At 45.2% G+C, this 25,647-nt stretch overlaps 1 protein-coding gene across 20 annotated transcripts in view; it reads right to left on the reverse strand.

Moving 5' to 3' along the window:
- picalma (phosphatidylinositol binding clathrin assembly protein a) overlaps positions 1 to 25,647 on the reverse strand; it is a 57,763-nt gene that overhangs the window by 7,939 nt on the left and 24,177 nt on the right. For 3 of the 20 annotated variants that reach the window (XM_083763956.1, XM_083763960.1, XM_083763941.1), the window contains exons 3-20: positions 25,347 to 25,489; positions 24,746 to 24,821; positions 24,551 to 24,653; positions 23,987 to 24,080; positions 23,473 to 23,584; positions 22,152 to 22,258; positions 21,632 to 21,673; positions 19,523 to 19,608; positions 18,946 to 19,069; positions 17,773 to 17,900; positions 11,722 to 11,819; positions 6,420 to 6,563; positions 5,459 to 5,521; positions 4,686 to 4,766; positions 3,308 to 3,424; positions 1,066 to 1,197; positions 840 to 870; positions 653 to 752 (exon numbers count right to left, since the gene is read on the reverse strand). In XM_083763956.1, coding sequence (XP_083620082.1) covers positions 653 to 752; positions 840 to 870; positions 1,066 to 1,197; positions 3,308 to 3,424; positions 4,686 to 4,766; positions 5,459 to 5,521; positions 6,420 to 6,563; positions 11,722 to 11,819; positions 17,773 to 17,900; positions 18,946 to 19,069; positions 19,523 to 19,608; positions 21,632 to 21,673; positions 22,152 to 22,258; positions 23,473 to 23,584; positions 23,987 to 24,080; positions 24,551 to 24,653; positions 24,746 to 24,821; positions 25,347 to 25,489 — 1,781 coding nt within the window. The remainder of the gene's footprint in view (positions 1 to 652; positions 753 to 839; positions 871 to 1,065; positions 1,198 to 3,307; positions 3,425 to 4,685; positions 4,767 to 5,458; positions 5,522 to 6,419; positions 6,564 to 11,721; positions 11,820 to 17,772; positions 17,901 to 18,945; positions 19,070 to 19,522; positions 19,609 to 21,631; positions 21,674 to 22,151; positions 22,259 to 23,472; positions 23,585 to 23,986; positions 24,081 to 24,550; positions 24,654 to 24,745; positions 24,822 to 25,346; positions 25,490 to 25,647) is intronic. The other 17 variants (XM_083763957.1, XM_083763952.1, XM_083763959.1 and 14 more) reach the window with 13 other exon arrangements.

Raw genomic sequence — 25,647 nt, forward strand, 5'->3', positions numbered from 1 at the left:
TAACCCATTTTTCACCCCTGTGTCAATTATCTAATGTGATCCTGGGCTCTACACACCCTCCGCCAACCTAGTCCCCATATATGGGGGACATGGGGAGAGCAACGGACTTGAACTCATGCTTCCTTCATGCCTGAGTGTCCAAGTTGCTCCTTTACACCTGACAGGAGGGAGTTTCCCTGGCTGGACGTAGCACGTGGAAGGAAATGTGCTGACATCAATTTGTGATGACGGCATTGGCCGTTTTTAGCCCAATGAATGTTTTTTTGCAAAACTAATGCTTGGAATGGATTCAGCATCATGAAAACCCCCTAGTTTGACACATCACATGCTACATAAAGTATGATGAAATTGGTTGTTAATGGTATGGTCACATATTATGCCAATTATGAAAATTGCTCAACATATGCAAGGTAGCATCCAGCAGTTTCTACATGCTGGGGACCCATACTAAACATTTCTAACATAAAACCTTGGTGTACTCAACATGTCCGGGTTCACAATGGGGCTCTATGGGCTGGCTACTAGACTATAGGGGACACGGGGAGAACATTCATGCACTTTTAGAGCTTGCAGATCTCGTTAGCCCCATCAAATGGTTCTAATGATTAGATTGACAAAAATAAAAGGTATTTTCATGTGGAAGTATCCATACCATGGACACAGGGTTCCACGTGGTGGAAGGGGCCATCTTGGGTTGCCAGTTAGTTCCACCTGTGAGTTTCCTCTCACCAGGCTGACTCCAATGCATGTCACTGGGGAAAAAAGGAATCAATAAGGTCACACGCAGTGCTAGCCTAGTAGGGCCCAGAATTGAGGGATTTTCTAAATAAAATACTTACTTTTTCGCCGTACCGTTACCAATTCCCAGATCTAATGGGGAAAGGAAGCAAGGGAATTAATCCACACAAACCGTATACAAATAAATCACCAGAACGTATCATATCATATTATCACAAATTATTTCATTGCAATATGTCTTGAAAAGGTAAGTTATAACGAAAAAGGCAAGAATAGGGCATGGGGAGGGCTGGCAGTCAATAAGTTAAGTGGATAATGGGTACTTACTACCAACCAGATTGGCCAGTGAAGAGTCCAGGTCATCAGACACCAGCTTGCTGGGATATAGGGAGCCGAGATTCAAGCTCTGACTGGGTGAGTTGGCCACTGATGGTTTTAGGAGGCCGTCTAAAATATCCTCTTAAAGAAAAGGGGGCAGGACGTAGGGGAAGGTTTGGGGCCACAGACCGGGTGAAGACAACACATGAGGACGACAGAACGAGGATACAGAACCACACGCACAAAACATGTACACAATACCACAAACAACAGAGGACAGTAAGTGAGAGGCAAAGCAAGTGGGACTGAGAGAAAACAAAAAAAACAATCATACCAAGACTGTGTAAGAGGAATGTGTGTGTCACATCAACTCACCAAGTCATGCATATGCCATGCAAAAGCCAAGGCCCCAGAGTGCGTTTACCCCGTGATGAGGAGGAAGAAAAGAATATATAGAATTGTGAGATCGTAAGCAAAAAAGCCCCAAAAACACTTTCAATTTGCCTTGAGCACTCACTTCCTTGAACTATGTGCAAGTCAACAACTATTCAGATAAGTCAACACAGTACTTCTCTGAAATGGTTACAAGTGAGCAACTATACAGATGGATAAGCCAACATTGTCTCGAGTACATCAATTGCAGATGTGCAAGTGCAAGTGTCAATCCACACTGGTTAATGTCCACACCAAATCCTAATATAACAGTAACCACCATGAGATGTTCTGTACATGTTAAAGGACATAGGCTTCAGTACCCCCTTTTCCTGATTTCTGGATCAAAGTACCCAACCCACTTTACTCAACTTAAACATGTGGTTTAAAAAAGGAGAAAATCTAGCATATTGTTGACCTTTTTTGGGGAAAGTAATGCCCTACTTTGCCATACTACAGAGCATTACAAAAGTTGCAGCGTTGTGGTTTGAGATTGTAGATCTGCTATTTTTGCTACTTTTGAATTTGAATGCTATGAATGAATGATACACTTTTTGAAGAATATATTTAAGAATATAACGTTAAAGTTAAAATGAGAGCTCATTTAAACAGTTTCCAGTTTTTCTCTCACGTACTGCCTGTACCCCCATTTGAGAACCACTGGTCTAAACAACTACATCTCTTCGATTGAGTACTTTAAAGAAAAATGAAAAAAGTGAAGGTATAAAGTGTATTTCATATTATGCCAGTTGTCAACAGCCTCAAAGAGTGACCAAATACTCAATTCACCACAACACTTCACAGCACATTCAATGTTACATTCTGTTTGAGTCATGAAAAAGACCGTTATGGAATGGCTTCATTCCAAACATTTAATGGTAGAAACACAGCAGCAGTTGTACATAAACCAAGATTCATTATTCACCAAAGACCCAATGAACATGTGATTTGTCCCCCAAACCTATAGGTGGCAGCAGAATACATCAGACCAACTAAAGGATTGGTTGAGGACAGCAAGCCTGTTTGTGTGCAGGTCCGCAAGTAATAGGCTACCAGCCAAGCACGGCAAGCACCAAATGAGACTATATTTTTCATTTGGCGTGTAAGTTTAATAAACCACCCGACACATTGGCTGGTGATTATTTAATATTTGTTTTGCCTCAACAAAATATCATGTTCTCGTCAACATTGCCATAATGTGTGTGAGTGTTCCATAGTCACGTCTATTTTCACCATGCTAGCATGAGTTAATAAGATCTCCATTGTAACACTTCCTGGACATCTATTTCTCACAGACCCAAATCAGAAACGGGACGCTTTCGTTTTAAAACTAGGACAGTTTAACACCATTTAGTGGTTAATTGATTTGAATTTGGACCCTCCTGTTACAATGTGCTCTTCCCACTGTTAATTCACCCACTGTAATGTATTATTAACTTATTATCCATATTAAGTGGCTATTGACACTAAAAAGATGTGTGTACATTGAAATCGTTTGGCTGGTAAAAGCACTGACTGTGCTTGATTAGAAAAAGGGGAAGGCCTGTCATCTTTGCTTAATTGTCAATCGTTTGCAGTATGAAAACTGTCCATACATTTTCAAACATTAACAAAAATAGCAAATCAACCATTTCCGTTATTTTGTAAAAAAATATATATATATTTTCTTTTAATTATTATTAAACATGTCAGTGTTTTCTTTGTATATTTAAGTCATTTGTCACATGTGCTCTGTGCAATTTGTGATTACGAAGCAATTATTTGTGTTACAATTAATAGTCAACATAACTTTGTAATGGTGACAACCCTAGGTACTTACCAGAGGAGTCCAGGACCAGGTTGTTGCCATTGTGACCAAACACAGAGTCAAAGTCAACGTTAAGGCCTCTGTTGTTCTGGGTGGTCTGCTGGGGGGTTGGGGAGGCTGTGAACCCTGCTGAGACAGGAGGGAAGAGTTAGCCTTATTTTAGACACACAAAGGTGATGTTAAACTAGCCGATTGTTTTTTAATATTTTTTTATGTTTTTTCCTCCCTTAATGACATTCCCAAAATAGCTATTGATTATTATTCCATCATTTCAATAAATTATTGATTATGTTTTTAATAAGCAAATAAATCGATTCGATTAACTGTGTCGCTCCATAATAGGTCCACGCAACCTTGTCCCCAGTATTACCTCATCTCATGGGAACCAAAGCCTGGAAAAATACTACAGACGAAATATAGGCCGGGACTTCCATTGTATGTACTCGCACTGGAAGCTGTACTTCTTCGACTAATTACTGCACGGTTTTCATGACCGCAGAATGTAAACAGAACGGTACGTCTGCGTATACCCTTTCAGCAGTTCTGGCCCAGCCTAGAGTCCAATATTAAATAACCACCTCTGCAGTGAAAACACTGGCTTTGACTTTTAATGCAGATATTTAACCACTTGAAACACACTTAAAAAATTTCGCTCCATGACACTTTGAGCTTGTAGACGTTTTATTTTCATGTAGACTATTGTCGCATGCTCCAAATAGGGATACGTTGTTGGAAGGGGTTAAGCCCAACTGGCCGACAGTCACCGGTATACATTTCTATCATATTGACCATATTCACACCACAGCCATTTTGCCCTTACAACGTACTCCTCCCCCCACCTCGAGTACCCAAATCAATGATTAGGAGCAAAATGGCTGCGGTGTGTATATGGTCAACTGGTTGTCCCTTGTGTCCCTATTCCTCTGCAGCTCGTTACTCCGTCTGGTGATTCCAATTTCGCCATGAAAGTTTAATGCAGCCAGACACCTAATGCATACAGACTTCCTTGCTCCACTTTCACCTTTTTTATGTCTGCTTGTAACATACGTGTAGGGTGACAGCAGATTGCAGCATACATATACAGAATAGCTGAAGCCTTTTTTTCCTCTTCTAGTAAAGGTAGATACATAAATCTGTCACAGATAACATTGTGTTATATGTAACCGTCAATACCAGCACAACACATGACATAGCATTTACTAGTACCCCAGTCCACTTCACAACACATAACATTTCCTAGTCCCCAGTCCACTTCAAAAACCTTGAAACACCGACTGCCACAATCAGGGTATCAGGCAGAACTCCCAACTGGGTTCCTAGCAAAAATCTATGACTAAACAAAATCTAAATTTGGTGTCAACACTAGGCCCCTAGTGGGCAGGGTACGTACCTCTGAATAGTCCAGCTACAGAAGTGGGCTCATTTTGGAAGAGAGGGGTGGTGGCATAAGGGCCTGGCCCACAGAAAGAGTCTGATGCACAGACGGGAAGAACAGGAGGAAGGCAAAGCACCAGAGACAGAGAGAGAGAGACAGAAGGGGGGGGAGTAGAGAAAGGTCAGGAACATATAGTAGATCAACAAGAGGAAAGGCTGGTTAAGATAAAAACACAGGTAGAGACTTGCAGAAGAAAAAAGGGCGAGGAAGCTGGCATTCATCACCACATCTTCTAACCAAGCACAAGTCAAGCTGCCGACGCCAAACGGCACCTAACGGCCAAAAACCAAACGGGGCAGCAGTTACAGTATACACGATTACATGCACACGCATATGCTTACAGGCAGGTTATTTTTTAACCACTTAAACCCTCTACAGTATACTTCATGTACTTGACAGGAGTTGCTTGCCTCTGTACTTGGTGCACTCTTTTTTGCACTCTATTCCAAATATCTTGGCAGAACAAAAGCGATCAACATGCTCACAACCTGTCGCAAATGTGATGCGTTATGAGCTTGTACATCTGCTGCTGTGTGTATAATGTCTAGGGTTTGAGTGGTTAATGGGTGGAGGGCTTTATGGTCCAAATTTTTAAATCCGTCCGGACACACCATTCGCATATTCCAAATCATCCACATAACACTCTGCTAATACACATTGATGCAGTCACTCAGCTCAGAAGCCTAGAAAGCATGAACCAACCAGCCACTTTTTACCAACTCCAGTACCTGAAATAGTATCGAGGTCAGATGCCAGGGAAGAGCTTGAATCAAAAAATGGATTGTAATGATCTGGAGAAAAACAAAAACGCTGATAAAAATAAATAAAAGGAACAAGGCCCATGCAACATGTCCATATGTTCATACAACAACGAGCCATGTCAGCCTTTCATATATAAACAACGCTAGAATGCCAGTAGAATGGACTCAGTCAAAGAATGCTAAGAGCTATGCAAATAAACAGTGGGAACATAGCCTTATCTTGCAATGAAACAAATATTTGGAATGGGGCAGAATGCCAGAACTTGACTGAATGTGAGAACGGTGACAAGATGCTAACAAGCCCTGAATGTGAGAACAGTGACAAGATGCTAACAAGCCTTTAATGAGCCCTTGACAAGAAAGAGGATACAAACCTAAAAAAAACACTGTACAACTGCAGTCTCCATTACGTCCCCCATTTTACTCAACATATGTACGTAAAACGAAATAAATCTCCAACATGTATCCAATTATTCTAAACAAAGCAATGGTTCCCAAGCACTGGGTCTTTTCCTACATTTATTTAAAACATACATTTCAAAAGATTTTTAGATGTTATTAAAAAAAGAAAATCTAAGAAATTCCATAAATAAAATAAATAATTTATAAGTAGTGAAAATAGCCGCTATGCAAGCTCGCTACGCGGCATGAAGCAATGGGTTGTGTGCTTATAGATCTGCTATTTTCAAACATCTAATCTCCCTTTTGGGTCTCGACCAGTTTGGGAATCACTGATCTAAAGATACTTCCTATATTGACCGCCACAACCCCTGCCAAGCCATACAGTATTTCAATACAGATCATTACAGAGTTGAATGAAGCTCAATAAATGATGAATTGTGTCATGCGACTCGTGGCAGAAACGAGGCAGGGGTATAGAACGTTACAAAGCCACAGGCTGAAAAAGAAAACGAGGTTACAATCCCACCGAACGCTTCATGGCTGGGCGTCCTAGAGGATATGCTAAGGGCGTCCGAGGACAGGTGGACAGCGTCGACAACGGGTAGTGTGAGGAAAGGGTTTGAGTTTGGAATGTATTCCTCCATGGCTTCTGCAGCAGAGGCGAAAGGATCTGGGAGGTGTAGAGGAAGACGACACAGAAAGGTGGAATATGGAAGACAGGAAGAAGCACAAAGAGATGGCACAGAAAAAGGTGAGTAAAAGTTAATTAATAAAAAAAAAAAGTGCATGCAGAGTTCCACACGAGACCACATGTAGGGAGAGAAATGAGACTTAGTGGGTTACCATACATGAGACCACATGCAGGCACAGAAATGGGACTGAAAGCCGTGACATTATTGCGCGTGGTGCACACCGAAAACAGCCACTCTAGAAGCTCACACGGCGACGCGCGCTGTGAGCTTGTAGCTCTGCTATTTTCGGCACACAACACAGGCGCGCATCCAAATATAAATCCGGCTTTAATGGGTTATCGGACGTAAGAGCACATGCAGGGAGCGAAAGGGGCTTAGTGGGTTATCACACACACAGAGTGGGGAGATGAAGAATTTGGGTTGATAATCCCGCTTCCTACAGAGGTCTGCTGTTCTGCTTGCACTGACCCAAATTCTGGGAAGAGACAGCCAGCTTTATCACAACCACTAAACTAGTCCAGAGTTTAAAGGTCTTCTCGGTTTTATCAGGACAGTTAAGAAGTTAAAAGTTCATTGACCGCAAACACCCATCAGCACGTAGCTAGAATGAAAATACATGTAACATGTACCATAGTAAATACAATTCAAGTTTAGCTCATCTACGTGCTTCTAATCCCCCCCAAACTGTACGCATAGAAACTGTATATTTTTGAGGGGCACCCCTCCAATTACGTCATATGGCAGCCAAGTCTATGGACTTTTAACAGCAGTCAACAGCAGTAAAAGTCATACGACGTTGTGTGGGTCAATATAAATACATCTTGTGACTGGTTTTGTTTACACATTAACACACTGCATTCATGTCTCGTAATGTATAAGGTGGCAATGAATTAAAGTGACCCTGCCATATATGTGGGCCAGGCGCCCCTCACTTCACGCAAGTGTGATTTTTTATATTCATTGATATATTAAACAGTTAAAGGATATAATTTGACAGCATTGAACGTGAATGAATTACTTACATTCTTTACCATGTAAAGACAAACAGCAATATTATCTTAGTGTGCAAACCTTATCATTGTGTACACACCTTTGATACGCTCACCATTAGCAAGCACTGGCGATAAGTGTTTCAGCTGATAGATGCAAACTGTTTCGGGTGGCGCAGAGGTACAGTTCATGCACACGGTTGAGACTGGGGTTCGATTCCCACAAGCACCTTGGATAACTCCATGTGAATTGGAGGGGCCATATGGTTTTATACAGTGTGTAGACCAGGGTATCTCAAAGTGTCCAGGCAGGGGTGTCACAGAATACTTATCACTTCAGTTTAACCACTTAAACAGTCTAGAGTCTAGACGGTTTAAGTGGCATAAGTCTAGACTCTAGACTTAGTAAAACAGACATGAGTTGCACTGCTCTTGGTGCGTTCTTTTTCCATCTACAGTACACAAAGTCTGATGATTTGTTTTTATGTCCGGATACCCCGTCCAGGACCGGCTTCAGACACGCCTCCTCAGGAGACTTGGCTCAGATCTGAACAGTCTGATCTGGTGTTAGGAACCCATTGCGACCCCACAACCTTCTGCATGAAAGGCATATGCTCTAAGCACTACAGTACGCAAAGTCTCTTCACCAAAAATAGTAGATCTACAAGCTCACAATCCGCGTTGTAGACTTTGGCACATTTTCCCCCCAGAATTGGAGCTGCCAAGTAAAAAAGTTTTGTCCTAACTGAAACGGATATTCTCTCAAGTTGTCCTCGTGACGTACTGGATATTAGAGGGAAGGTTTCACATATTTACATAGCGTAATAATATGTCATAAGGTTCTAAAAATTAACAATGTCATGGGTGCCGTGGATGGTTACAGAGGTGAGCTGAGCCAAAGACATTTGAGAACGCCAGGTCTGAGGACCACCATCGGTCAAAATGGTCTGCCTATTCTGATAGAGTAGAATGGAATCAGTGGAACCACTGATTCCATTCTACTCTAACACTGGCCCAGCCAGCGTGATTGGCTCCACGCTGGCCCAGTCAGCGTGATTGGCTCCACGCTGGCCCAGTCAGCGTGATTGGCTCCACGCTGGCCCAGTCAGCGTGATTGGCTCCACGCTGGCCCAGTCAGCGTGATTGGCTCCACGCTGGACCAGTCAGCGTGATTGGCCTTCTGTTCTAGAGGGGTGGGCGCGCTTGGAGCAAGCACTGGAGAATATTGGTTCACCGATCAGAGCCTGTCCGTCTGTCCGCCCCCCCTCTGCCGCCTCCCCTCCCTGGTAGAGAACCGCGGAGAAAACTGACGTCACTATATTGAGAGACGCCCCTCTGCCCTGTAGTTCACTCCCACTACTAGAACAGGAAATGTCTCGCGTTCCATTTTTCATTTTTTGAGCTGTAGCGAACGAAAATAAAAGCCTGGGTAGGCAAAAATGTGGACCCCTGGTGGTCCCCCGCAGGACATTGAGAACCACTGGTCTACACATCTATAGGGGTTGAAAGTGAGAGGGACAACATACACAAGCACTGGAATTGACTCGTTCCAAAAGTCCCACCCACCTTACAGTGGTTACTGTTGCTATGGCCGTCCTAACTGCAGGTATGTAAACGGGAGCTACGCATAGTTTTTGTTCACTTAAGCCCCTTTTCCACCAGGGTTCAACAGGTTCCATTCTTTTTTCCTGCCTAAATTCATTGGTTCAGACCCCTAAAAGTTGGCTCGGAACTGGAATTTAAAAAAAATACTTCTTCTTGCCCTGAAGTGGGAACCAAAGTGGACGTGTCACTATTCAGGTTGGAAGATGCAGATGTGATATAAACTATCAAAGTTATTTTGGTGGAAAAGGATTCTCAATGTCCTGCAACCGTCCGAGTTGGCAACATGAGGTAGACAGAATAGGTTAGATTCTAACTTAGAATCTAACCTATTCTAACGGTTAGAAGTCTATTCTAACGGTTATTCTAACGATTCTAACCTATTCTAACCGTTAACGTGAAGCAAACCCACTGCTCCCTACAGCGTCTCTGCCAATCACCGCGATTTGGAGGAAGGGTTTTGAGGCAGATTGGCTTGGGAACACATGAAATGGGGAAATTATCACATTACAGCTGTCAGCACCAGCATACTCCAAACGGAAGTTGAACTGTTGGACAAAACCGTTTTCTACTCACTGCCTCTCTGCTCTAGGTTCGGAACATTAGAGGCGCTCACTTTATACACACTACTGGAACAGTGAAGATCTCCGCTGTTTGTTTACGTCACCCTCTGACGTGCTTTGACACAGAGATTTCACAGTAACCAACCAAGTGCGCACTCTATTGATGAATTTCCATCTTCCCTCTCTAAATGCTATATCCCTTAGTAGAGGGCGAGGGATTATAGAGGTTGGTACCTCCTAACCTCCTCAGACAACCTTTCTTCCAAACTGTCACGTTTGCCTGCAGATCGCTGAAATAAAACTATATAAAGCACAAGCGCATTGAGCGTCTTGACCAATCGTTTAGAGCATGCTACCAGCAGTGCAATTATGATTTTTAATACCTCCGCAATATCCACCAGACCAAGGGGAATGCAATGAGGGATCTATTCATAATATCCAAATGTGAACATGGGACAACAGCGAAAAGGCACCCAGCTTTCAAAATGGCGTTTTGCCATTTTGTTCAAGTCTGAAGGACCTTCTTCAAATAGCAACTGTTGCTGAGGTACAGTAAAATTGGACACAGGCAAGATTTGAGGCAGGGTTTGTTAACATAGTTATTGTTTGACCGCTCTGTTATTAAATTATTTTGGGAGCATTAAGACGGGGTGCGGACCTTCTCTTTAGGGTTTGCAAAAGGTCATTTAGAATAACTAAATCGGGGATGGAAAACATTTTCAAGGTGCAGAGGAAGGACAACCATTCACAGAGTAATACAAAACAATATGTATTTGTTAACTTCTCTACGGTATATACAAAGGGTGCATACGGATTAAATTAATATTTTGCCAACGTGTCAGAAAGACATGATAAATTACAGCCACATTTCAGCAGATTAAGGAATAAAGACTCAAGGTGTGCATTTTCTAATCTCAACCATGAATAAGAGTAATGCTAAGTAAGAGGTCTATTCTTGGCCATTGTCTGCTCTTATTCAGATGTAGTGTGTTAATGCATAATAAGTGATAAATGATGTTAAGCAAACCAATGCTGCCCACACAGACTCCAGAGGAAGGAGCATGTTCATGTTGGGACTACTAATGTGAGCTGTAGAGCGTGTGTGCGTCAATGAGCATGCCCACACAGAGAGAGAGAGAGAGAGAGAGTGTGAGTGAGAGAGAGAAGTGTGTGTGTGTGTGTGTGTGTGTGTGTGTGTGTGTGTGTGTGTGTGTGTGTGTGTGTGTGCTTGCGCGCGTGCTGTCTGGCAGAAACCTTGCATCTCCATATTTCAACATGGGTTTTTTTCAGGTGAAACCTGACTAATGAAAGCTCATGAAATGTAAGCGACCTACAGTAGTCATCAATGAAGCGCCCTAGTCATCAATGAGAGTCCCACGCCATGCTGCCTAAGCCATAGGGCGTCTGACCCCATACTCTGAAACGCTGCCCCAACCAATCGCGTAGTAGCGACCCAGTCATGATTGGCTGCCTCCTAAGCTATGACACACGCACCACGGAAGGGCTGACCTATACGCACACGAGAGCAGGAAGGATGCACAACAGAGACGGCGCCGTTTCACCTGACAAATATGACTCATCGTTTCTTGGTTTCATAATTAAAACATTACTTCGTCAAACTACAGAGTCACACAAAAGTAGCAAAAAATAGCCGCTCCACAAAGCGACAAATTGTGAGCTTGTAGATATGCCATTTGGGGGTTTTTTAAATACTGAAAAATGAAAAGTTATCAACAAGAGCTTGTGAATAAATAACACCATTAAATCCATTGAATGCAGGTTCTTCCCCTGAAAGGGCACGGTTTTGGACAATGCATATACATGGTTTCCACCAGACAGCGACATTGTGCTCGTGCAAGCATGGCGGTGTGGAGTGGTGGTGCCAGCGTGGACTGAGGTGTTGGTGCCCGCGTGGACTGAGGTGTTGGTGCCCGCGTGGTGTGAGGTGGTGCCAGGCAGCGTGCAGACTGCAGAGCTCTCACCTCCCCAGGAGTTTGCAGCAGGTATGCCGGTAGAGAGGGGCAGTGGCTGCTGGAAGGCTGGCTGCAGGTCCAGCAGGTCGTTGGCTGCCTTGGAAGTGCTGGCAGGGATGAAGAGAAGAAGGGCAATAAGAGGTCATAACGTTAGTATAAGCTGCCAAGTTTTCACACCCAGCTTCGACATCGCTATTCAGAAAGAATTTAGGATTTGCATTCCTCCCGTACTCGATCTTAATCACTTCGAACCTAGCGTCCTTATTCTGGGCATGTTATAATAATAGTTGAAAAATTGCAGAGCTATAGTAGAAGCGTGCAAAGCCATGCATTGAGAGATTGTAGATTGGCCATTTTCAGGAAAGATTTGGTGTAGATGTCATTGAAACATGTAAGGTTTAAGTGGAGTCGAGTCGAGACACAAGACAATACTATTCAGCTCCCGCTTGCTTTTCCAAGACATTAATGACGGGTCGTGGACAGTCTCCTCCAACACCATTTCACAAATACACGCAAAAGGACAACTTGTCACTATGGTGTAAATCAGCCTGAGAAAGACAGGCTTCCATGAGCTCCTAGAAATTACACAATCTAAATAAGAGTCCCCTCTTCCCATAGCCAGCAAGTCTCTACTTTGCTGATTCCATAAAGAGTGAAATACTCTTTGCATACACATCAAGTTTAAAAACAAAAATCATAGTTTTTATACTTCTGTACTGAAATAAATAAATTATATATTGTGGTGACCCACATCGAGAGGCTGTGAGAGACTGTGAGAGACATTCACCCGAGGGGTAATGGTGCCTTTAAGAGCACGGGAAAAACATGGAGGACTCAGTGCTTCCGGTTCCGGGTTACGGTGTTGTTGTTGTTCTCACTGCAGAGTATCTGTATTGTATTTATGTGGAAGATAAGTAAACTCCTCTACGCAACTCGGGTTTCTTGTCTCGCTGTTTCCGACCCCACATTGGTGACCCTGACGTGATTTCGAACAATTATGGATGACAACAACGCCGGCGCCGGGGCTAACGGCGCAGCTAACGTTCATGCAAACATATATGCTGCTACGGTCAAACTGCCCGACTTTTGGCAACAAAACCCACGGCCGTGGTTTCAACACATCGAGGCTCAATTCCACCTGAGAGGAATAACCCAGGATGCCACGAAATATTTCCACGTTGTGTCGGCGTTGGATGCTTCGACCACCGCTCGCGCAATGATGCTACTGGAGGATCCACCGGCTGACGGCAAGTACGAGGCATTAAAGACATTCCTGCTGAAACTATACGAGCTGTCGGAGCTAGAGAAGGCGGACCGTCTGCTGTCTCTCAACGGCCTCGGAGACGGGAAACCGTCTGAGTTAATGGAGAGAATGCTGTCTGTGCTGGGATCAGCTGATCCATCCTTTCTGTTTACACACGTTTTCCTGCGGCAGCTTCCGGTGCCTGTGCGCACAGCACTGGCCAGTTCCCCCCTCTCTTCCACCAAGGATTATCGTGGCCTGGCGGCAGAGGCGGACAGGGTTTTCCTCGCCAACCGACAGCAGTTTGTCCATGCCCTGTTGCCCCACCAGAGCAACGCGACCCCGCCCCCACCCCTGGAGGACTATGCAGACACCGCAGCAGCGGTGACAGCCCGCCGCCAAAACGACGACGGGCTCTGTTATTATCATGCCAGGTTTGGAGCTAAGGCCAAGCAGTGTCGCAAACCATGCAGTTTCAAGGCACAGGGAAACTTCAGGGCCGGCGCTCATTAGCAGCTATGAGCACCGGCCGGGACTGCAAGCTGTTGTTCATCTCCGACTCTTCATCTGGCCGGCGGCTGCTGGTGGACTCCGGCGCGCAACGCAGCATCCTGCCAGCACAAGCCGTGGACACCGTGGCCGGTGGACACGGCCCACAGATGGACGCTGCTAATGGCACACCCATACGCACGTACGGCACCAGGTATGTGGAGGTGTGTTTTGGCGGGCGGCGTTTCGGCTGGGAATTCGTTATGGCTGCTGTGTCCACGCCACTCCTGGGAGCGGATTTCCTCTGTGCTTACAGCCTACTGGTGGATGTTAAGAACTGTCGCCTGATTGATGCCGTTTCGTTTGCTTCGTACCCCTGCACGCTTGGGGGGGGCGGAGCGCTCTGCCTGTCTAACACGCTCGCCACCGGAGATCCATATCAGCGCCTGCTCGCCAGTTTTCCGGTCCTCACCACGCCCACGTTCTCATCCGCGGTGGCTAAACATGGCGTGGAACACCATATGACCACCGTGGGCCCCCCCGTCTACGCCCGGGCCCGGCGCCTTGACTCAGCAAAGCTCGCCATCGCCAGAGAGGAGTTCTCGACTATGGAGCGCCTCGGCATAGTGCGCCGCTCGGACAGCCCGTGGGCTTCTCCCCTGCATATGGTTACGAAGGCGGGCGGGGGTTGGCGCCCCTGTGGCGATTTCCGGCGCCTGAACGACGCCACGACCCCTGACCGGTACCCTGTCCCGCACATTCAGGACTTCTCTGCTCACCTGGCGGGGGCTGTCGTTTTCTCCAAGGTGGACCTGGTGCGCGGATATCACCAGGTGCCAGTGCATCCACAGGATGTACCCAAGACGGCGGTCATCACCCCCTTTGGCCTTTTTGAATTCTTGCGAATGCCCTTTGGCCTTAGGGGGGCGGCGCAGACGTTTCAACGTCTTATGGACTCTGTACTCCGAGACATGCCGTTTTTGTTTGTTTTTCTCGATGACATCCTCATAGCCAGCACTTCCGTCGACGAGCACATGACCCATCTCCGCCAGCTGTTCGAACGGCTCAGTGAGCACGGCCTCATCGTCAACCCGGCTAAGTGCCAGTTCGGACAGTCAGCAATCACCTTCCTTGGACATTACGTCACTCCACGAGGAGCTGCTCCTCTGCCCGCCAGGGTCGAGGCCGTCGCCCGCTTTCCTCGTCCCTGCACGGTGCAGGCGCTACAGGAGTTTCTAGGGATGGTGAATTTCTACAACCGTTTCCTGCCCCATGCTGCCCGCCTTATGCGCCCCTTGTATGAGGCCCTGAGGGGCAAAGCGCCCAAGGACGTCTTGGACTGGTCCCCGGAGAGGAGCACAGCTTTCGAGGCGGCAAAGACTGCACTGGCCAACGCAGCTCTGCTCGCGCACCCGTCTCCGTCTGCCCCGGTCGCACTTACAACGGACGCATCGGACTACGCGGTTGGGGCAGTGTGCGAACAGTGGGTGGGCGGTGCCTGGCAGCCGCTGGCGTTCTTCAGCAGGCAGCTCCGTGACGCAGAGCGCAAATACAGCACCTTCGACAGGGAACTGCTGGGTCTGTTCCTCGCCACCCGGCACTTCAGGTTCCTGTTGGAGGGGCGCCAGTTCACCGCCTTCGTGGACCACAAGCCGCTGACCTTCTCCATGGCGAAGACGTCGGAGCCGTGGTCTGGACGTCAGCAGCGCCATCTTTCAGCGATCTCCGAGTTCACCACGGATATCCGGCATGTAGCAGGCAAGCATAACTTGGTCGCGGACTGCCTCTCTCGGGCAGTGGCGGCGTCCGTCCATTTGGGATTCGACTATGCCACCATGGCGGCGGATCAGGCCGCAGACAAAGAGCTTCAGGACTACCGGTCGGCTCCTACCGCGCTGCGGCTGGAGGACGTGGTGTTCGACGCAGCCGACACCACTCTCCTCTGCGACGTTTCCACCGGTCAACCACGCCCCATGGTGCCTGCGGCCTGGCGGCGCCGGGTGTTCGACACCATCCACGGACTTTCCCACCCGGGGGTGAAGGCCTCTACCAAGCTGGTGGGGGCCAAATTTGTTTGGCCTGGACTCCGGAGAGACGTTAAGGCCTGGGCAGGCTCGTGTGTGGCGTGCCAGCGTGCCAAGGTCCATCGGCATACCAAGGCCCCCTTGGCACCGTTTAAAGTGCCAGAGAGGCGTTTTGATCACGTAAACGTGGACCTTGTGGGCCCCCTGCCCGCCTCCCGGGGATATACTCACCTCCTCACCATGGTGGACAGGACCACCAGGTGGCCAGAGGCAGTTCCTCTGTCCTCCACTACAGCAGCGGAGGTGGCCAGGGCTTTCATCGGGTGCTGGGTGGCCCGCTTCGGAACGCCCGGGGACATCACCAGTGACCGGGGTCCCCAGTTCACCTCGGAGCTGTGGACGGCGGTGGCGGAGCACCTGGGGGTGAAGATCCACCGGACAACAGCTTATAACCCGAAGGGCAATGGACTGTGCGAACGGTTCCACCGGGACATGAAGGCCTCTCTTCGGGCCAGCCTGACGGATGGCAGCTGGGCTGATCGCCTCCCCTGGGTCATGCTGGGTCTTCGCTCCGCCCCCAAGGAGGACCTCCAGGCCTCATCCGCCGAGCTGGTCTACGGCCAGCCGCTGCGTGTCCCGGGGGAGTTTCTTCCGGACGCCACAGCCCCCTGGTCGGCGGCCGCGCATCGGAATGTGTCCAAGGGCGTGGCCGACGCCCTGATTCCGATCCCGACGTCGCACCACTGCCTCCCCCAGTCCTATGTCCCTAGGGACCTGCCAGCGGCCAAATATGTGTTCATTCGGCACGATGCACATCGGACTCCGCTGCAGCCCCCCTACGACGGGCCCTACCGGGTTCTGGAGCATGGGGCGAAGAACTTTGTGGTGGACATGGGAGGCAGGCCGGAGCGGGTTTCTATAGACCGCCTTAAGCCTGCCCACTTGGAGGCTGATGTGCCGGTTCGGGTGGCCGTACCACCGCGCCGTGGGCGTCCCCCAAAACCGGCCCCGCCCCCTCCTCCTGAACTTGATCCCCTTCCTGCGAAGCGCAGCCGTTTTGGACGGTTAATCCGTCCCCCACCGCGTTGACAGTTCTCTTTGGGAATGCGATTGTTTTTGGGTGTTTATGCTGTTCTGTGCACCTTTATGTGGGTGAATTCTGGGGGGGCCTGTGTGGTGACCCACATCGAGAGGCTGTGAGAGACTGTGAGAGACATTCACCCGAGGGGTAATGGTGCCTTTAAGAGCACGGGAAAAACATGGAGGACTCAGTGCTTCCGGTTCCGGGTTACGGTGTTGTTGTTGTTGTTCTCACTGCAGAGTATCTGTATTGTATTTATGTGGAAGATAAGTAAACTCCTCTACGCAACTCGGGTTTCTTGTCTCGCTGTTTCCGACTCCACAATATATATATATATATATATGTGTAAATCAAAAGTAAAATTTTTAAAAATATTTTTTGAGTGGTGCAACCACTCAGCAATGTCCGTCTCCACTGAACATTGTGAACAACGTAACATTCTATGCTGCGCCGTAGAAAGGCCTTGCGCATCAAAAATAGCAGATCTGCAAGCTCACGACGCAACCAGCCGTGAGTCATTGTGGACTGTGACTTGACTTGTAACAGCTGATGTGAATTTCGGCCAATCAGAGCGGCAGCAGCACAGCCAATCTAGTAAGAGAGTCTCTTATTCTATTCCACTCGGCCGGTGAATGCCTTTTGCTCAAAGTATTGCAAGGCAATCCATAGTCCATCACCAGCTGAGTCAATGATTGTGTTTGGTTCTTCACCACGTGTCTCTGCAAGAAGCAACCGTCTGCTGAAATCTTGCCCAATTTGGAATGAATCACAGACATCACAGGCTGGCCACATTGACATCCACATTAGTCACGCCGTTTCCATAATTAATGTAATAATAATTTAATATAGCTCTATGGTGAGAGTATGTGGAGGCCAAGCTATGATTTCAGTACTATGACGTCAGGGGGTGCACACACAGATAAGACACACCAAAGGTCCGAAGCACGGGGACATGCGATGCGATGCGAAAATGCGATGGTCCGACATGCGCTGCTCCCGTGCTTGTGGTTCGGTTAGGGATTGAGGTTTCGGATCAATGGTATGTCGGAACTAAAGCCTGTACGTCAGTCAGCTCCATATTTGTGAACATAAATTCCTGGAATGAATGGGACAGACTCCACAACATGCACAGAGATTCCCCGATTTATAGACGGATACGACTATAAACATAATTTGGACACTTTTCTACCAAAACATGGGAAGTCTGGAGTGCTCTCTCTCACCTGTTGGTGGAGCTGGGGGTGGAGAAGAGGTCAATGGCTGGAGCAGAGGTGACGGTCCCCCCTAGCGAGGATACAGGCGAGGTGTCTGTGGTGCCAGGGGTTTTCTGGAGCTCCTTGACACGCTGGTCCTAGGGTGGAAGGGAAGGGAGTGAGTTAACCTGTGCGACGTGCACGCATGGAAAAGATATCCTAAAGCAATTGTTCTCAAACGTTTACATTTCAAGGAGGTGACCAGAATTACTATGCATTAGGGCCACACAGACAGTAACTCAGCGTTATCAATCAGCATAGTATTGCATAAGCATGTAACGATACAATCAACTCACGATACGATACGTATCACGATGAGGTTCACGTTACGATTTTTCACGATATTTTCAACACAACTCTTTTTTTCCAGACAAATTATATTTTTTATTAAACAAATAGCGGGTTTAGCATATTACGCGTGGTGGAACCCTGGATTAAACAATTAGCCGCCGTCAAAGTGTTAATAGTGAACAATAGACAGACAGGAAAGGGGGAGAGATGGGGAGTGACACGCAGCAAAGGCCGTCGGGCTCGGGAGTCGAACCCACGGCACGCCGTTTGGCTGGCTTGGTAAATGGTATATGGTGCATTTATATAGCGCCTTTATCCAAGGCGCTTTACAGAGATTGTGCATTACATTCACCCATTCATACACCGATGGCAGCGGAAACCATGCAAGGCACCAACTAGATACTTCGGCTTGGCAGCCGAAGTATCCAGACTGTTGAGCTAACCGTCCAGGCCATGAAACGGAACGATTAATGTCAAAACCCTCAGCTGTGTTTAACCTTCCATGACATGACACAATGTAGGTGGCAACTATAGGTTATTAAACACCTCTAGAAGAGTACAGACCAACAAAGTCTAAACTACAAAAAATAACAGGAAACACAAGGGACAGGACTGTGGCCACAACTTCCTCAACAGACTTCAACACCGACTAACCCCCTCCCTCCTACATGCTTCTGCAAACAGCAGCACAGAAATGTCATTCAAGGTAAGTGGTACTACATGTGCTGCTGGACGCAGTCTAGCCAGTCTGAGGTGCACTCAGTCTAAAGGAATTTCCACTGTAAAATCCAGACTTCCCTCAAAGTGAACTTAACACTTTTTGCAGTGTAGGCAATTGAAGGGAAGACGTACTTTCAGTGATTTTAGGCGAAGCTGCTCCTCATCTAAGGCGGCCTGTTTTTCCCTCTCGTCCACTCTGGTGAAAGATATGCCGGTGTTGGCCAGTGAGGAGACAGCGTTGGAGAGAGTGCTAGCCCTGAATCAACAGACAGGGAAAGCAGAAATAAAACAACAAAATTGGCTTGGATTGGGTTAACAGTACAGGTAGTAAAGTCAAAGGTTATGCTAAAAGGATAGCATAAAAAGCACCATGGGCTTCTTTTCATTGTGGTCCATTGGTTTAATGTCATGGAATGCAGAACCTGTTTAGAAACTAAGCGAGCTTGACCTACAGTAAGCATCTTCTTACATTGCAAGTTAAATAATAGCACCGCTGTCAAAATTGACATCAACTGGAAAAAATAAGTTAAGAACACATGGTGAAAGGTTGGAACCTGTAAAGTTTTGAGCATATGTGCAGATTCTTTATAGAAGCATCTTCCCTTCTACAAACTACTATGGCTCACAGTCAATAGTCATTGTGGTGCCTACTGTATGCAAACATGTGCTTCTGTTCCTGGAATTGGGAGACAGGCAGAAGGAATCCTACCTGCTGGCCGCTGTGGAGTCTTTGACTTTCTTTCCCTCTAAAGAGGCCAAGTGTTGCTCCAAGGCATCCAGCAGGCTACTAGGAGCCTAGAGGGACAGTATCCATGCACAATAGTTAGTTTCAGAGGCTGAGTCAAAACATAGGCTGCAACACCACTTAAACCCTATATATATATATATATATATATATATACACATACACACACACCTAGCTTAGTCGTACGGCATATTGTGAAAATAGCAGATTGTCGAGTTGCAACACATGAGCTTGTGCTCTGTAATTGACCAAAAATGCATCCATTTTACCTGATGTCAATTTGTTTTGCTGAAACTTTTCTTTTGCTAATTCTACCTAACGTTCATCCATTTTTGATTGATGATCATTAATCTTTTCTAACTATAACATCCATTTCTCACAAATTGATCAAATGCCAAATGTATCCATTTTTGACTAATAGTCGCCTATTGTGACATACCTAGAATATGGATGCTAGGTTTCATGTGGTTAATAAACAACAACACACACGGCAAGCATGCCAAGTTTACTTTTCAAAAGTCCACAAACGACAAAGAGACAAGCACCTTTTCAGAACAGAGGACAGAGAGATAAAAGGTTCAGATACTTACACAAACTGTGAACTGAGAACGGAGAGATACAGGAAGCGAAGAAATACAGAAAATAAAGGTGGTAATACGGTCAAGATGACGTTAAGAAACATTATGGGAGAAGACTAGCTGATGCTGTTGTGACCGTAGTTGGCAGCTAAAGATTCTAGTTAAAGCTTTGAAAGCATGAGCAACTCAGCGTCTAAAGAAAACAGATTTTTACATTGTAATACACGCTTTTAGCAGAAAAAGTACTGTCTTATAGGGAGCATTATTACGATATAGAGTATGAGGATAGTAGAAAAACTGTGTTTCTTTACATCTTAACATATCCGATTATGATTACTACCAAGATTAGACAAGGGCACCTCACCCACTGTGGCCGACGTGAACCTACCATTAAGGACTATATACAAAGTTCAGATTTTCAATATACTATCTGTGCGCAGTAATTCTAAAGTTTGTTATCCCCTTAAGTAGTAGGCATGGTACTCATTATGTCCCACATTAAAGCCCTTAATTCACACCTTTATTTGCTGTATGACGTGCAAGGTCAGGGGTGAGTACGAGTGTGAAGCTCTTCGTAGGCACATTGGTGGGCACGTGCAAAGCTTTAGAGCTGGGAAGAAAGCTTTCTGTTGCAACTAGTCAGGTCTCAGGGGTACAGACCTCTTTATTAGTTTTATTATGGAGGCATAATAGGAGCACAAGATAAAAACATGGTGTAACCCACAACATTCATCAAAAGCTCACAATTATGTCCCTAGGTGCTTGCATTATCGCATCACAACACACAAATTTACCTGGAAGGATTTTTTTTTGTTCAGAGACAATGTCAATGTCTTATTCTTGTACAATATGCAAACAATATTTCCCCTTCCCATAATGCCAGGGCGAGGTAAGGCATTTTCATTTACATTACAGAAATTAATACAGGAGCAAAATCTGTGTGATACTGCCCAGAATGTTTTGTTATCATTTCAGCTTGGTTGATACATTTCAACATTTGAATGTCTGCTTGTACAGTACAAGATAGACTGTGATGTGTACTGATGCTGATAATTGACATTTATACTTCTATTATCCAATAAAAGATGCTGACACTGGAGCCATATTTGTGAGCTCTCAAATATGCGAGTCTACTCTGTATGGGTTATATTGTGCTTTCCAATGTTGTGAATGCCCTGCAAAGTAAGTTGAAAACAATGGCATTTTTTAAAGCCCTCTAAAATGTGTTGTACGATGAATAGTGAAAATAGCTGATCTACAAATTCACAATGCGTTGCACCACTACACGTTGTGAGCTTGTAAATCTGCAAGTGTCTTGAATTGTTCTTTAGTATTTTGTTTTGCTTAAACAGGGTTGACAGCGTTAATGTTGTTAAAGGGAAGCAAGCCGGCAAATAGTGAGGGGGCACAAAGTTATGGTCACACGTGAGAGGCACTGCATGGCTGCCATTGAACGAACCTGCTGCACTCGTAAAGCAAAGAAGCATTCTCTTACCTGAGAAAGATCCGGGATGTCTCCTCGATCAATTCCAACTTGCTGCACAAAGAAAGCAAGAAGCATCCAAGATAAAGAAAACAAAGTAAATATCACAAGAATCAAGAGGGTTCATTTGTAACTCAGGTACAAGCTGTGAAATGTTAGTGTGGCATGTTCTACAGGACTGTGCTAACAGCAGCAATACATTCTACACAAGATAATCACAGAGCCAATACTGCATTGTAATGAAATATAAACAAGACATTTTAAATCAAAGATTAAAATAAAAGGTTAAAAAGTACAGAGAGGACACACATGCTAACCTGTAAAACCTTAGCAGCAATGGGGGAAGTGCAAAAGAAACAAAGGAAAAAAAAAAGAGGGGGGTAATTTAGTATCAGATTTGTAGAATGTAAGTATATAAGTACACTTATTTATAGAAAGCGTAAATCTATACTCAAGTATGCTTTTCTCTGAACATTAGTGTAACATTGCCTTTTACATTTCTCCCGAAGTACATCTGTACATCTTTACTTGCCTCTGCAACTTTGAGGAACTCCGAGATTCTTGTCATCCTTGTGAGAAATTTCTTGTAGATGTCGAGGCCTTCCTTGCACTGGACTTTTTTCATGTCAAAGTACTTTTCTGTTGCATCAGAGAACGCAGAGGTACAGTCACTACAGTGAGCACGAGACAACTAATCAAACTGCTAACTGTGTAACTATTTCACATGGATGGTCCTCTCAATGACTAGTCTAAACTAAGTATGCACCCCAAACCCTCACCCTAAACCTAACCTCCCATGGGGCAGCACACCTAAACCTAACCTTAAAGGAGAATTCCATACTAAAAGGCTTTCTTACCTTTCTTTGTAGTTGTTACGTCCCCACCAAAGAGGTGTTATTTTGTGCAAAAGCTCCTTATTGGCTATTTCCCCTACCATAAGCCCTAAATTAATTGCATTGGAATTGAATGGGGCTATGGGGTGTTGTGCCAATTCACTTATTTCCGTTGCTTTTTTTTGTATATATCCTCTTTATAATGTAAATAATATCCCAAGCAGCACACTTTACTACTTATTTCGATGGAAATAAGCGAATTAGCACAGCCCCATTTAATTCCCATTCAATTCAATGCAACTCATTGAGGGCTTATGGTAGGGGAAATAGCCAATAAGGAGTTTTTGCACAAAAAAGCACCTGGACCTCTTTGGTGGACGTAATGACTACAAAGAAAGGTAAAAAGGTCTTCTAGCATGGAATTCTCCTTTAACCCATGTCTAACCAATGACTAGTATAAACGAAGTATGCACCCCGGCCCAGGGACCCCCATGGGTCGTTGGGAGGGTCCAGGGGGGACACAAATCTTCTCTTACGGCCAGGGGTCTAGAAAAGGTTTGAGAACCACTGCTCTCAAGGACAAGTGAGAATTTGCACTTGTATCCTCCTACGACTGCAACTACAGTATCGATCAATTATTTTTTATTGTTCAATTCATTACCATTTCGATTAATTCAATATTTGAGAAGCACGTTTTCTTTCGAATAATTGCTATTGGGTAATGCCATGGTGTAAACGGGGTGCATACTTAGTTTAGACTAGTCATTGGTTAGACATGGGTTAAGGTTAGTTGTGCTGGTTTGAGATAGGTTGTAGTTGTAGGACTAATGACTGGTCTAACCAATGACTAGACTAAACCAAAAACTGTCTAAACTAAGTACTGCACCCGTGTAAACTGGTTAAATTAAGAATATTATGACCACTGTATTTCTTAAAAATTCTCACCAATACAAAATGACACATACAAAGCTATATGAACAAGAGAAACTTGGCCCCTGTGGACAGTGTGGTCTCGCTTACCAAGAAGGTTGATAATTCCTTCGTTGTAGGCTGCAAAAAGTCGGATGGCATCTTTAAACAGAAGCATGAAGGCCGCATTGATCACACCATTTGTCAGTTCATTAGCATTGACCTACAGAGAACATAGACAGGGTTAGAGTTCCATTTTGAGTAATGCTAAAATGAAGAAATGATTTTATTGTGCTTTCTTCAAAGAGGCTCAAGACTTACATCATCGCTGTATTTTCACTACTTTTGTGCGATGAAGTAGGGCATTTAATATGAAAATATATACAAATATGGAGATATGAGGTTTCTGCCTCGCTTCAAAGCAAAGATATAGATATACACACACACACACGTTCAGTTTGTTACTTGTACTATTTAAGTTGCACTATACCAGACATGTACAGCAATTGGTCACACCAAAACAATAAAGTAACTGTTTTTTCAACCACAATGCCTTTAATCACCAAATTATGGGGAAGAGTATGAATAAGAGTACTGATAAATATCTGAGAACTCGTGAACTCACATTGAAGTCAAGTAGCACGTCCATCTGATTCTGAATGATGGGAATGGTCTTGAGGAGTTTCTCTGTGTTCATGGTTCTCATTACTCCATCAGACCTGTGGAAAGACAAAGACTGAGATCTTCACATCCTTCATAGTCAGGTGCTTGGTTTTCAACTACTGGAACCCTAGCGGCATCCCTATTCTGGGCGTCACGATACAGGCGAACATTTAGCAAAAATAGCAGATCTACAAGCTCACATTGCATCACAAAGTAACACATTGTAAGCTTGTAGATTAGCTATTTTTGGTGAAGTAATTTGGTGAGGAAATTTGGTGGCCAAAGATAGATCCCAGAGGTACTCCAGTCAAAGTTAAGTGGATAAAACCAGGTTTTACCCGTTTTCAAAGATACAGAATGGAAAGTACATTAAAAATAATAAATTACAAAACTAAATAAAAAGCCTTTAAGAATAGGACCTTGGTAAATGGGCTAACATTTCTGGGATTAGAAAATAGCCTAAATACCTTGGCTATTAGGCAACAGTCCTACAGCAACAATTATAATAAAATGTTTGTCCCCTCACCCTCTTTTTACTTTAGTGAAGTCAAAGGCAACCCCTCTATAGGACACAGCCTTTTCATTTAGGTAGCGGCTATACCTCCTGATGAACGTCGACATGTCATAGCCTAGATCAGAGAGAGGAGAAGCAAAATGTTTTTTTTAAGTCACCACACGGCACAAATTGGCTGCAGAGAAGAGCAGACGAAAAGCTATCTACCTTGGAGGCCACTTTTGTCCAAAAAATTGCTGAGGTTGAATAGTGTGTTCCTTGACGCCAGATACTGTATGAATCTCTGCAAGACAGTGTGTGAAACAAAGACACAGATACAACAAGACACATGACAATGAAAAAAAAAGTCTCCCAACTTGTTCATTCAATAATGACTACAATTTGGCAAGCAAACTCCTTGATCAACTAATGGTGCAAAAAGAAGCCTGTAAGCAGTATAGCGTTCAGTATTAAATGTGCTACAGTGGTTTTTAGATTATGCCAATTTAAATATACTGTATCACTTCTGTCGGGTGGAAACCTCACCCCAATGTCCAAAACCATTACTTTTCACGATTTCAATTCAAAAGTAGCAGATCTACAAGCTCAAAGTGAGTCGCTTCCTTTTGTGTGACACTGTATGATAAAGTATGAGAATATGATACAAAAAGTTATAATATGGAGATGAGGTTTCTGCCCGACAGCAACGATATACAGCATCTGCCAAACATCCAGTGCTCAAATGGTAGCATGCAGCAAGGTCCACTAATGCATCAGCTGCTCGTGTATTCCTTTAATGTGTGACTCTTAAGAATGGTGACGTCCTTACTTCATTGCCATAGACCATTAAGTGGTGTGTGGCGGTTAACGATTTGAAGACCACCACCCAGCTGGTGTTGGCGGTCCTCTCAAACAGTGTGTCGGCCAGCTGAGGAATGTTCACATTCATCTCATTGGTGCACTGAATCAGGTCTGGAGAAGAGCGAGAGAGGTAGAGGTAGAGGTAGAGCGAGAGCGAGAGCGAGAGAGAGAGGGAGAGAATCATTGATTTTATTTGGGGACATCACGTAAAAAGAGCACAACAGCACTTTCCCGACATACAGTCACAGCATCACCGAGGATGACATCAC

This window comes from Protomyctophum parallelum, assembly GCF_964188405.1.
Source record: "Protomyctophum parallelum genome assembly, chromosome: 1".
Classification (NCBI taxonomy): domain Eukaryota; kingdom Metazoa; phylum Chordata; class Actinopteri; order Myctophiformes; family Myctophidae; genus Protomyctophum; species Protomyctophum parallelum.